This window comes from Rhea pennata, chromosome 2 (assembly GCF_028389875.1).
Source record: "Rhea pennata isolate bPtePen1 chromosome 2, bPtePen1.pri, whole genome shotgun sequence".
Taxonomy (NCBI): domain Eukaryota; kingdom Metazoa; phylum Chordata; class Aves; order Rheiformes; family Rheidae; genus Rhea; species Rhea pennata.
The window spans coordinates 19,509,866-19,523,566 of record NC_084664.1 but is presented as its reverse complement, the minus strand read 5'-3'; the positions used below and the strand labels follow the sequence as shown (position 1 = coordinate 19,523,566).

At 36.2% G+C, this 13,701-nt stretch overlaps 1 protein-coding gene across 3 annotated transcripts in view; it reads right to left on the bottom strand.

Annotated features, from left to right (window-relative positions):
• The window catches only part of ARHGAP21 (Rho GTPase activating protein 21), a 119,251-nt gene that overhangs the window by 34,417 nt on the left and 71,133 nt on the right, over nt 1–13,701 (bottom strand). For all 3 annotated transcript variants that reach the window (XM_062569013.1, XM_062569014.1, XM_062569015.1), the window contains exon 6: nt 10,702–10,756. In XM_062569013.1, coding sequence (XP_062424997.1) covers nt 10,702–10,756 — 55 coding nt within the window. The remainder of the gene's footprint in view (nt 1–10,701; nt 10,757–13,701) is intronic.

Genomic DNA, 13,701 nt, shown 5'->3' with positions numbered 1-13,701 from the left:
CCACTACAGCAACATTACTGTCTCTCATTTCCCCTGGGCTGCTACCATCTCTGCTTCCTGGTGATGAAACAAGGGCTTTATTATGCATTTAAAACAGCGCACCCCTTCCCCACATATATCCAAACATGACCACAAGCTGTCAGCTGACTGCAGCTGCTTTCATACTGTACATCAGAAATTAAGAGGAATGATGCTGCAGAAACAGTCTGCTCCTGTGATTTTGATTTTTTTCCTCCGCTCACAGAAGAAAATCAAGCCATGCTCCCACTATATGTAGCATATTAATATGTATGTTCCTCTCCCCCTTAAAAGATAAATATTTCTAAATCTTTAAATAAGTGGCTATTGAAGATCTTGACAGGCTGTAACAGGAATAAAAAAGAAAAGGAAAATTGGGAAAAAAGCTGAAGACCCAGAAAACAGATGAGGCAAGAAAGTACAATCAAGGAAAATAAAACAATCTCTCTCCAAATCAGGAAAAAACATTACGTTACAAATCTGATGAAACAGTTCAAAACCTGTGAGGGTCACGTGTTAATAATTTTTGTAACACCAATATAAAATACACCGAGTTTGTGTTTTTGTAAAATATGCTCACAACAGACAATGCTTCATTGATTTTGACAGCAATAAGGCTAAATTCCAAAACTGTCATGATTTGATCATCGCTTATGACTACAAATGAGTATAAAAATCAATTGTTAGGTCCTGACAAAGCAAATCACACATATTAAAACATCTTCAGAAGACAACATTTTACTAGGGTCTAAAATAAGACCAGTTAGGCTCTTCTTCTTCCTCCCCAAATAAAGAGGGTATTTTCATGATTGCAGCTGTATGTCGTCTGGGCAAAGAGACTGACAGTTATGAGAAAGATAAAGTTACTAGGAAGAAAGCTTGGATGGTCAGAAAATACTTCCTCTTTCAAACTCATTCTACCCACTTCCCAAGAAATCATTAAAAGACCACCGATTGTTCTGCTAAGAAAGTAAAAGTTTATAAATAAGAAGTATGCCATTCCCATACAGGAACTGATAAAATAGCTTTCATAATCCTGACTATGGGCCTACAGAGAAATATTTCAAATTATAAAGATTTTATTAGGAAATATTTTAAGTGCTTTAACCAGAAGGTGATGGTTACATTTTAGATGATGTTTAGTGATTAAGACATGTGAAGCATATCAATACATTTATTATCATTCAGATAATATGTAGATAATTAGCATATTTTTCAACTATATCTAAATGACAGTTTGAATATTATTCTCTTCTCTCTCTAGTTCCTCTTAGTGATTTAGCATGTGAAAATACTACCTTCATGTCTAAGTAACTGCAGTAGAGGATGTACTCATAAAACAAGCCATTAAGGTATGACTTAAATTTAAGAAAGTCTTTGAAAAGCCTTAAAAATTGAGAAAAGCCTTCTAACTTTAAAAAATCCAAACAAATTCCTGGTTAAGCCCACTGTCAAGCCCCTGACGCTTATGAGGGTTGAGTTCTGTCATCACAGCCTTGAAATTTTATAAGCAATCCCACCTTCTCAAGAAAACCCATAGTTATGGAAAGCGTAACATAAAAATACAACAATTTAGAGTGGAATCAACAGCGTTGACAGACACAGTTCTGCAACCATCACCAGAAGAAAGCTGCTCTTTCTAAGGCAAGAAATCAATGTGTCCTCAGTTACTGGGTTCAACTACTCCTCCATCTTGCTCTCACTTTCTCTCTGCACCAAGTTCGCAAACTTTTGTGGCTACAATGAATTTCTTAGTGCAAGTTTGTATAACCGTTAGAGCGCATTCAGGTTCTAACTGATAAGGTAATATATTTATGCCATATGATAAGCAAAATAAAATATTCTAAGCAAATAAAACATTCTAGAAGACATTTTATTAACTCATTAAAATTAAAACCCATTAAAGCATAAGGTTTTTGCTCACATTCATTATTTTCCACTTGATTTTACACTATTTGGTTTTGTAATAACAACGGTCCACATACAAGGATTCCTGTTCTTGGTAACAATCATGGTAAAACTCTTTACTCTTAACAGCTTGAGCCAACAAAGTCCCTCATCCATTAGTCTAAAATCATGAAAGTATGCAGACATGCACTTCACTGTAAATGGATTAGTAATCACGATAATCACCATGATTTCAACAGAACTGCTTGCAAAATTGAAGTGTTTTGATGAGTAAGAGGCTAACGCATTCAGCACCTTGTAAGGCTGAGCTTGGGGCATCTTCCATCCCCCTTGAACCAATTCTGCTCAAGATTATGTTTCTTTAATGCTAATTTAAATTCTTCTCTTCTCCAATCCTAATGTGGTCGCACATAGCATGGATATGGGACCATGGACATGGGAGCGGAACACCAGAAAAGTGTTTTAGGTGACTTAACGGGAAACATTTTCAACTACCATTTGCTCTGACAAGAACGTTAATAATACAACTCAAGTGTTTTCACTTCACTCTGAGACACTCAACAAACATTGCACTCAGCATTATTTGGAAAACACACACCCTTTCTTTTCAATGGCAGTGACATTTTAGTATATAAAATTTAATGCAAGTTCAAGAAATTTAATTTCCAAACACAAGCTGCGTAAGAGACCTTACTGTAAAGACCAGTCAAACTAGGGAGAGGGGAGTTGACGAAAATGGTATTTTCTAACATATGCAATGTTATAAAAAAGACTTTAAAGGTCTCTGTATGTGCTACATCTTCCCAGCACATCCCTCCTTCCATTGTATTTGCTGCCAGAGCTTTAACGTTAACCTCTGCACACATTAGTAACTGCAGCAGTACCAAATCGTACAGTAAACAAACACTGCCCACTGTGGACTAAATACTGCCATTTATGAAAACATCACATTTATGAAAACCTCCTAAAAGCAAAGCAAAGAAAAATATTCCACAGTTTGCTAATGAAATAGCCAGGTTGCTCCATTCAGTCTGAAAGATCTTAGGAAAAAGAAAAGGAAACTATTATTAGAGAGTTGATAGTGGGCAGACTTCTAATCAGAGATAGGAGGTTAGTGGGGCATACAAAATTCTAGAATAAGCTTCCTTATCCATTACAAGCTTCTTTTCTTATTTTTTAATATAGCTGTACCACTGGCAGTGGCAATTTCATAGTGCTCCTGCTTCAGGTGCTTGAGAGCTGGCAAATTCCTCAGGTCTAAAAGTAACCAATCAGGATTCATTCCTGCTACTTTTTGGGGCAATTGCTACGAGGAAATGATTTTTTAAAAAATTATTCCAAATGAAACATTTTGAGGTAGGTTACAAGTCAAGAAAGATGAATTTTTGAGTGGGTAGCTGGTAAGGTGAAAAAATGAAAGGTGAGAAGGCAGCATAACTCAACCTGCAGAGAGTGTGAGTGAGTGAGAGTGTGTGCATGTGTGTAAACAAAGCAGATACGTATATTTACATATTAATAAACATGCCACATAAAAACATTAATAGGCTACTTTAAAGAAACACTTCTAAATGGACAGCTACATCGATGACTAGTAATCTATTTTCTTTCTTTCATTCACAAGGAACGAATACTAAACAAGCAAATTCCAATATATCTCAAATCTGAGCCCAAAATCCTGCATACTAAGACACCCCAACATAAACACTTTAGGTACCACGAAGTCTACTGACAAGCGCCTTAACTTGGGCTGACCTGCAGGCGTGCCCAGCCATTTCAAGTTTCTCTCCCTAGGGAGTGCATGTCCATCAGTCCTTTCTACAGCACTGACAGCTTCCGTCTGGCAGAAGAGCGACACAATTTGAACAATTATTTTTAGCAGTAGAACTGTTCTGCAGAAGGCTGTGAAACAGCAACAAATCCCATTAAACGCCCTTCAGAAAAGGAACTATTTGTAGTAAACCTAAATGTGGCTTCCTGTTTGTATCAAGTCAGTGCTAATACAAGATGCTAAATTTCTCTCAAAAAAAGGTTGTGAATGCCGCAGAAATTGTACAGAAATCTGTCATACTTCGAACACTGTGGAGAGAGGAGCACAGAAATCCTTATGGTCTCAAAATGGCTGCAAGCCTACTGCAAGTTTTCTTCTAACAAAACCATAAAGAAAGAGAGACGTTACTCCAAAGACGCTTGGTAACCAGACTGCCATCAACTCTGAGACAGCCAAAATCTACAGTAGGAGAGAAATTGCGTGTGCGCCTTTTGCCAATAAACAGGTATCATAGTCTACTCTGAAATTTTAAATTCAGGCACCCTTGCACTTCACATAGCTTTTTCTTTAAAGGTAAAGGCTATCAGTACAACCTTCTAAGTCCTTCTTCCATCAGCTCTTTTTGGCAAGCTAGGTGACAAACTATTTGTTTTCTAGCTGTCCACATTTTGCTCGTGCTTGATCAAAAATCACCTCTCCTGTGCTCCGTATCTCTACTGCTTAAAAGGCATATTAGAGCTGCAAATTTTCATCTTATAGAACAGAATGATGAGTTACATAAGAACGGACTTTTCCAGACAATTTGTCTCAACTGACAGAGTTTCTCACGCATACAAAATGCACGCATTTTGTATCTTTATTACAGAAAATGGAACCTGTTCAAAAGGCTTTCTTCTAAAGCAGAGAAAATGCCATACATCACCCAGCTTCTGTCCTCTTAATTAAGTCATTTTTTTCAGAAGTAAAGCAGTTTGTTCCATAATCTACCAAACTAACAAACCATCACTTTCTGTGGCTTTTACCCACCACTTTCTATGGCTCTTACTTGCTTTCACTCAACCTGCCACAATATATCTCCTCCCTAAAAATGCAGTCTGGCCCCCAACAGTACCTGCAACCCCGTTTTCCCTCTCCCACCCAACAGTGTTCCCAGCTGCCCTTCAAATTGCACAAAAGGCAACATATTCCACGACTGGTCCCAAATTATGACACACTGTTTGGCAGGACAACATGCATGTGCTCATTAGGCAGTGACAGGCCAAACAGAATTGGTAATTTGAGCCTTCATCTTAATAAAGCAAATGTTTCATCCCGGGTTTTTCTGAATATTGTAAGCTATTCTCTTGATACTCCATGTTGGATATTCAGCCGAAAATACCCATATTGGCTATTTCGTGTTCTTTAATCATCAGTTAAGCATGTGCTCTGTACTGAAGTTTGGTAGGCTTTCCAGCCAACTGTAAATTATGGTGAAAGAAGCCTGTTCAAAGATACATAAACAGAACTGGCTCTGGGACAGAGAAAATTTACTTTCTAGTTTCCACTTTGATATGCCCAAGGATGAAAGTGATTATTGTAATAGGGCCTCTGCCAGAAGGCAAAGTCAGGGCAACTTTTCTTTGAAAAGTGGAGCAGATGAGCAGCAAAAATTCATCTTTAGGACATTTCACACTCAGCTTAGCCTCTTCCTCTCAGCTAGTGGTCTCAGAAATGTCTGCACTCGATCACAGATGCGGGCCAGAGCTGACACAGGGACCTCTAGCTTTGTTCATTTGACTAGTTCCAAATTAATTTTAAAATCAGTTTATTTTTCTCCTAGCTAACAAAGATGACACCAATGCCAAGCTTTATCATCACGGAGCCCATTAAAAGAGCCAAAGACCTGTCTCTCAAACAACACAGTTTATGTGAAACAGCCACTCAATCTGCCTGAGTGTTGCATTTTGCCAAGGGTATAGCAACGAACTAGCAACAGTCTTATGAAGCCAGAACTCAACCATATAATGAAACACATTGTGGCTATGTAAACAGCTACACATTATGTGCGTAACAAAAATTAAATGAACACAGGAAAATCCCTTTTGTCTCAAAATAAATGCTAAATACAATTCTCACGTACATATGAAGTCTGACACCTTGAGGGGCTCCTAAGCAAATGAAATAAAATGTAGTATTCCCTCTACAGTCCATTGCCTTCGTAAAGTCTATTTCCACACACAATCATAGTTTGCTATCACAGATCATTCTGAAACTACAGTTTGCTGTTGGAGTTTATGGACTAAGAGATTAAAACTCTAATTTTCAGGAGATGAGGAGAAACTCCAGATTAAAATACTCTCTCTTTTTTTAAAATATTTATTTATTGGCATACTTAGGAAGAGCCTTCTGGGATGGAGACCAAGTTGGAAAATTTAAAATTTTTAGTAAATTATAATTGAATCCCTATTGCATGTTCATTGCCATTGTATCTAAATCTAATTTTCATGCAAGAAAAATCCATAAATTATAAGCTATAGCTGTTTCTTCCCTTAAAAGAAAATTTTCCTGTTTCCTTTCCCAATTCTTATTAACATATTCCTTAAACATTTTCTTTCCCTCTTACCACACCTGCTGTCTCTCTAGCTCCATAATGATCTCTGCTCTCTCCAGTATTCTGCAGCCTCTCCCCAATGGAAAAGCACTTGCTCTCGCCTTCTTCCCTCATTTCCAGTGTCTTTATCAGTTCCCCAGCGTCACCCAAGCTCACTTACCCTATCTCAAACATTTATAAAAACACACAGAATAAATGTTTAAAAGCTAGATGGCCCAATGTGAAGATTTTAACAGATATTCTGAATTCTGTGGTTAAGAAGACAGTGCTCTTTCTCGTCTTTCCTCTTTTCTTTCTTTCCTTTTTTTTTCTTCATTCCAAAGTTGCCTGAAAGCTTCAGAGTTGTAGGCACAGCTCTGGAAGCTATATATAGACTAAAGATGATCATCTTTCAGTTTGCAAAGGTTGATTAATCAAACTTAACTATGAAGTTACAGATCTGAATTGAAATTTGGAAACTCTTTGAGCCAAAAGTAAAGCCGTGTGGAAATTCACATTCAATAAGGTAATTCCCAGCTCCTTTTCAGCAGGACTATTATTCAGCCAGTTGTTCTCAGCCTGTACTGATCCACGGGATTCTGCCTGACATACAAAGTTTGCACTTTTCCGTATTTAATGTCATGAGGTATCTGTCGGCCTTTGCCATCTATCCTGTCAGCTACTTCTTTTGTGTCATCCACAAACCTGCTCAGTCATCATCCAGATCAAAGATATTGACATTATCCTGCACATCATCCAGGATAAAGATATCGAACAACAGCGGCCCCCTGCATTAACCCCTCTTTATGAACTATGCACTAGATGTCAAACTACTGATTGCCACCCCAGCCCGCTGCGTGATCCAAACAGCCGGCTCGCACCCCTTCGCTTCCAAACGAGAGTGCTCTCAGGCTTTGACGCTGGCCCTCACTACAGTCCAGGTGGATTACATTCACCACTCCACATCGCCACTTTTGCCATCATTGATGGCAGTCAGGCTGGCTAAGTAACTTTTGCTCTCTGGAAATCTGTGCTGGCTACGTTCAATTACCTTCCTATCCTTTAACGTTCTTGGAAATGGATTGAGAAAGGACTTGCTCTACAGTTGGACTGAGGTGAGTCTGACCAGTCTATATAGCTCCCTCCTCACTTCTCCTAAAGCTATGCTTAATGTCGCTATCTAACCACAGAGAATGCTGTTACTCTGAAAAAAGCTACATTTTAAACATGAGCTTTGGATAAAATCCCTCATCAAATCTCATCATTACAACAGAAAATCCTAACATCTAAGTGAAGATGATTACGTAGCATCCTCAGATGAATTTCCTCAGCTTTCACTCTGTGGTGTTTGCCACTTAACTCTCAGCTTCTCTCCAAATACACAATAGTTTCTCCCATATTAACTCTCCTATATTTCTCCCATTAATGTCTCTATACAGTCAATAAAATCCATATAGCTTTTTCTTATTAAGAAGCTTATTTAAAGTCTAGGCTTACTTCTGTGTGAATTAGAACCTCACAATCATACTGGCCAACTCCAGCACTGGGCTGAATCCCGTCAACCCCAAGCGTTTGAACACATTGGGCTTCCCTAACTAGCGCCTCTCCTTCTGTTAGCTGCTTTTCCCTTCCAAAACATGTTAGTACAAGCAGTCTGGGAACAGGCTTCGCCTGTGAACAGGGTGGGGAGGGGGAAAAATAAATAAATAAATAAATAAAGACTTCAGGTCTTTATATCATCTACCTTTAAATATTTTTCCTGCCCCTCCTCCCCAGTCACCGCACCAACTGGTTTCCCTGAGCCTTCTTTTGCAACCAGCATATCAGCAAAACACCTCCTTTTTGCCCTTTACGTCCCTGGCTAGTCTGCACGCCAGCTGGGATTTGCCCTCAGATACCCCTGCAATGCTTTTATACTCTTTGGTTGCTGTTTAGCCTTGCTTCCCTTTCTGGTATGCCCCCCCTCTTTTTTTTGTTTATTTTATTTCATTAGTATGCATGCTTAAATAGCCTTCTACTGAAATTCCTGATTTTGCAACACAGTATGCTTCATTTCTAAGCTCTCAACAAGTTTTCTTTAAATCCCTGAAATCCAAAAGAGTTCATGGAAAAACATGCATTTAAAAATTTTCTTTTTTTTTCTTTGAGTAAAGTGTTTCAAACTTGCAAATTGTCCTTTATTGATACTCTGAAACAAGAAAAGTTCAATTCAAAATATTGTGATTCTACTTTAGAATGTTAATTTAATCTTACTAATAGTTTACATAATCAAAATTTAAATGAAATGGTTTAAAATTAGGTTATTTATTAACCAAAATAGATTATTTTAAGTAAATTAATCTGAGGTTTGAGGAGGAACATGAAAAAAACAACCATTCATATCTGTCAAGATTTCAAGGTTTTGTCACAATTTGGCAAAAATGCTTTTAAATAACCCCTCCCCCCATCCCTCAAAAGGACATTTCCAAGATCTCTTCAGTGAATAAACACTACTTTGATGCTGATTTCATTAATGACAGGATTTCACATGTAATTCATGTTTAAGTAAGCAGTGCACACATGCTGCAGAGGGTGATGACACATGGATTAGAACACTTCACTGTTGCAACTGATGAATGGATTTTTTTAAAGCCTTGTTTTCAGTAAATTCTATATACCAAAATGTCCACAGACATATATGGATATTCTGAAGACTAAACTGAAGATTTATAAATAGTAAGCTAAGGACAGAAATGAGCAATTGAATCTTTAAGCAGTTAACCTAGCAATCAGTCATTACTACACTGTGAGTAGACTGCCAAGTACTATAATACTTACCACAGAGCATCATTTCTGAATATAATGAAAGTCATTTTGCTAGATAAACCTTTCATTAATTCATACTATAATCACCCACTAGTGCTTCAAGCTTTATTTATTTTTCACAGCATACCTGTTCTTAACATCAGCAAATGACTTTGATGCCAAGTGAAGACATTTACACTAGAATTTAGTGACACTGCCATCAAAGAGAAAACAGTGAACTCCTTACAGTACTATAATAACAAATTAAATAACACAACTTCAATGACAAAAGCTTGATAAATTTTTGTGTGTTAATAAACACACTGTTCCTTGACACTTACTGTTCACTCTGCACCTTAATATTGATAGATCACTACTCATCACAGATATTATTGTTATCCTTTATTTACAGGATCTGTACTTCACTAAGGAATCAGAATTTTCCCTAAGGTTTATAGTTTATTTAGACATAGGATTTGCACAAAAGTGGATATAGCATGAATCACACAACTGAAAAAGGAAAAACAAAACAGGAAAACTATACTAAGTCTCAGGTCAAAAATCAAAGTCACTGTCTTACCACAGAGTGTGCTGTTACTCTGAAAAAAGCTACATTTTAAACATGAGCATTCAGCTTTGGATAAAATCCTTCACCAAATCTCATCATTACAACAGAACATCCTAACATCTAAGCAAAGATTATTATGTAGCATCCTCAGATGAATTGTCCTGAGCTTTCACTCTGTAGTTTGCCACTTAACACTCAGTTTCTCTCCAAATACTCAATAGTTTCTCCCATATTAACTCTCCTATATTTCTCCCATTAATGTCTCTACACAGTCAATAAAATCCATATAGCTTTTTCTTAACTGTTATTTAAAGTCTAGGCTTACTTCTGTATGAATGAGAAAATCCAGTTCTTTGACCACTGACGAGCAGGTCTACCTTTCTCACTGTTTTCTCCCTTCCTCAACTTCCAATTAAAAATAAACCAAGCATCTTATGACATTCCCTCTTCCAGTTTTTCAGAATAAGCACTTACACAAGTTATTTTATTCACAGCTGCTGTGGGCTTAAAGACACTAAACAGCCTGGGAGACGATTGTATGACAAACCCCAGGTCCAATTTGGAACATATAAATACCAGCATGACAAAATTTTTACACCAGTTAAAAGAAAACAGTATTCATCTTGAGCACATCCATCACTTTGCTTCTTTCCTGAAACTGCACTAATAATGAGATATTAATAAAAGCTAATTTTAAGCACCAGATTCTATTTCTTTCGATGCAAATTTACTAATAACTCTCAACTTCTTCACAATTAGAAGACCTAGCTACTGAAGGTGATCCAATTCATAAACTCTGACACACAGAAATGAAGCTGAAATACCATAAAAACACTATTGTAAGCTTTTTTTAATCAATAAACTAGAAATATCATATGAATTTGTATTTTCTCCGGTATTTGAACTAGTCTTCTCTTCTGTATTTTCAGAGATGGCAAAAAAATTAAGGGCAATATCCAAGCAGTGACAGAAAGCTAAATGCCAACTTCTTAACTATTTGCTAGTAGCACAGTTTAAAGATTTTTGTAACCAACAAGTCATTTTTATATTTAACATACTGTCTTAATATAAGAGTCATAAACATACCAACTGAAGGATGTCCTCATCCTTTGGCATAACACTAAGTTCCAATATGCTGTCACTGAAACAAAAAAAAAGAAAAAGAAAAAAAAACACACATCAACTTTTGGAATAGATTTTTCAATTCTTATTACAAGAATGATCATTAACACCCATAAATCAAAACTCTTCAAAAGGTCCAAAATGAGCTAAGACACGCTCAGCTCTTCTGTCAAATATCTTTACACAAGAGAGATAAGCACTGGTTTCCATTATAGCATTCACAGTCTTAGCAAATATGAGTTGAACAGAAGCTTGACTGAAGAGTACATCTGTGTTCTCAGTGAAACCAGTGTATTAAGCCAATATACATAAAAGTTGTCTTTGTCAGTTTTCTTTCAATATTTATTCTTAGAGCTGTAAGTTACATTAGCTGTTTGGAGCTTCTCAGACAAAACAAAGTGACAACCTGTGAATACAAGTAAAACTTCTTTTTTCCATTTCAAATTAAATTATGTCAGCATTCTCGTAAATTGCCAGGGAAATGTCAAGATAGCCATATTATGTGTATAGTAGACCAACAGTAAAACAAACATTGACATATACCTCTCTGCTCCAGCCACCTCCTAATAAAATCTACTTAATCAAAAGTCACCTGTAAAATGGATGAAAACATACTTGCTATTTAGCAGTGCTGAGTTTGTCAGAGTCTGAATTACTAAAAACAAAAGCAGCAGAGCAGCATAAAGACACAGGAATCTAGACAATTAATTGTAATTTAAGCATACAGGCAAAATCAGAACACAACATTTAAAATATACTGGGCAGTCAGAGTAAAATATTGTAAAACAGTGGAATCCATACAGTTAATATGTATCCAAAAAAGTACTTTCATAAGTAGGAGAGAAGGATATACTTGTAACATTGGACGAAGCACTGCTGAGATGACATCTGAGATTATGTAAAACTCTGTTCACGTTCATTAAGTCCAGAGTGGAACAAAGGCAGAGAAGGGCTACCAGAAAGAGCCCTTGTTAGGAGTAGTTTGTTTAACTAGCCACGTGAAACAGAAATTAAGAGAATATGACTGCTATTAGAAATCTCAGGTCACATATCATAGAAGGAGAAAGGATATTTAAACAAATTGACCAGTGTCAGCACGAGAACAAAAGAATATAACCCAACTGAACAGATCAGACTAAAATTAGACATCCAGGCTGGTCAGGGACAGTAGAATGCATCTGCAGGAGAGAGACAAAATCAGCACATACGTGGGAGACCGTTCGTAAGCTTCAGAGCACGCAGTACTGTTTCTCAGTTTCTTATTCTAGCAGAAATAAGTCTTTTTCTTGAAAATGTAACATGTGATTTGTTATGTTTTCATATATGAAAAATGGTTTTATTCTGTGGTTCCTTTTCCATTTGTTACTGACCAAAAGACATAGGGCTGCATTCCAATATAGGGCAGTAAAAGATACTAGGTTTCACAATATTCTGAAATTATTATTTATTCAAAAAAGTATTTTCCAAGTTATATAGATTACTTTCCTTTGAAAGTCAAGTACAGTCGATTCAGAAATAGATTAAATTTTTATGGCTGTACACAGCTATGAAAAATAAGTCTTCAAAAATGTTTAAAAAAATTTTGAGAATACTGAATTTTAAGAAACACTGAAGTACTGAACTATCTTAGGTGTTCATTTAAAACAGCATTTCTGATTTTGTCCAAAAGCATAAGCAGCAGAACTATTTTAAATGATTCTTTAAAAATAGTATTATCAGGAGGTGAATCTTTTGGCTAAACTCCTCTGCCTGGTTATTAAAATACATAAGAGCTGTAAGACAAAAAGAAAATGAGAGAGGCATTTAAGGCTTTTCCAATGAAGGCCTCAGAATTGATTCCCACATATGGATAGCATGTATGTTTATATTTATTCATAACAAATCCTATTAGGCAACTTATGGTTTGATAACAATCAATGTTTAATTGCAGGATGAAAACTTCAGAAAGTCAAAAATTTTTTATATAGCAATATCTCTCTGCAAGAACTTTTTAAACAATGGACAGTTACCTATTTACAGCAATATACCTATTCAAAGAAAAAGGGGGGGAATCAAAATCTGTTTCTTGCTTTATTTAGAACCATAAGTAATTTGTGGAGTTTACGTTACTAGTCAACATATCTCGAAGTTGATTACTTTTAAAGCCAGATTGCCTGTTCTTTACCAGTCATTGTTAGTTCGGTCCATTAAGGTTTTAGTCTCACCTATTCATGTAATCTCAAAACTAGTTTTACAAGGAATAGTTTTTTCTAGAAACTCTACTGAGGTGTTTCCAGAGCAAATCATCAGCGTAACTTGAACTTTGCTATCTCCAACCAGAGCAAAATAAACAATGCTCTCTACAGCCTGAAAAATGCAACTTGTACCTCAGAGCAGAACAAAAAAACATTTGAGTCCATTCATAAATCCTAGAAATTTATGAGTATCTTTCATTTAAAGATAAGAAAGTATCCATTTGGCTCTGGCTTCAAGTAGAAGCCTTAAGTCTAGAATTATATAATGAGGACAAACATTTAAAATTCAACAACTTTCTAAAAATACAGTGAACTGCTCTGGAGATGGAACTGCTGAAATAACCTAATTAAAAAATCAGCAAGAACCAGCTGAGTTTAAGTGCAAAACAGCTGAGTGTAGGGGGAACTCTCATTTTAAGTAGCAGAGGATAACCTATGTTGTATCCTTAGTTAAAACTTCTCTGAAGATGATCAGAGAAATCATAAAAGAATAAGCATTTATAGTCAGCAATGTGTTTGAAATGGTAATTAAAAGTAATAATTAAAATACAATAATTAAAATATCTAGAAAATTATGACACAACATACTGAGACCATAAGTGGAACTTCTTTAGTCATGAATAAAGGCAATTACAATTTATTAAACAATTTATTCAGTCTTTCAAAAGGCCTTTCAGCACTTCTCTTGCACAAAGCTACTAAATAAATTAAGACGTGCTTGATCAAAAAT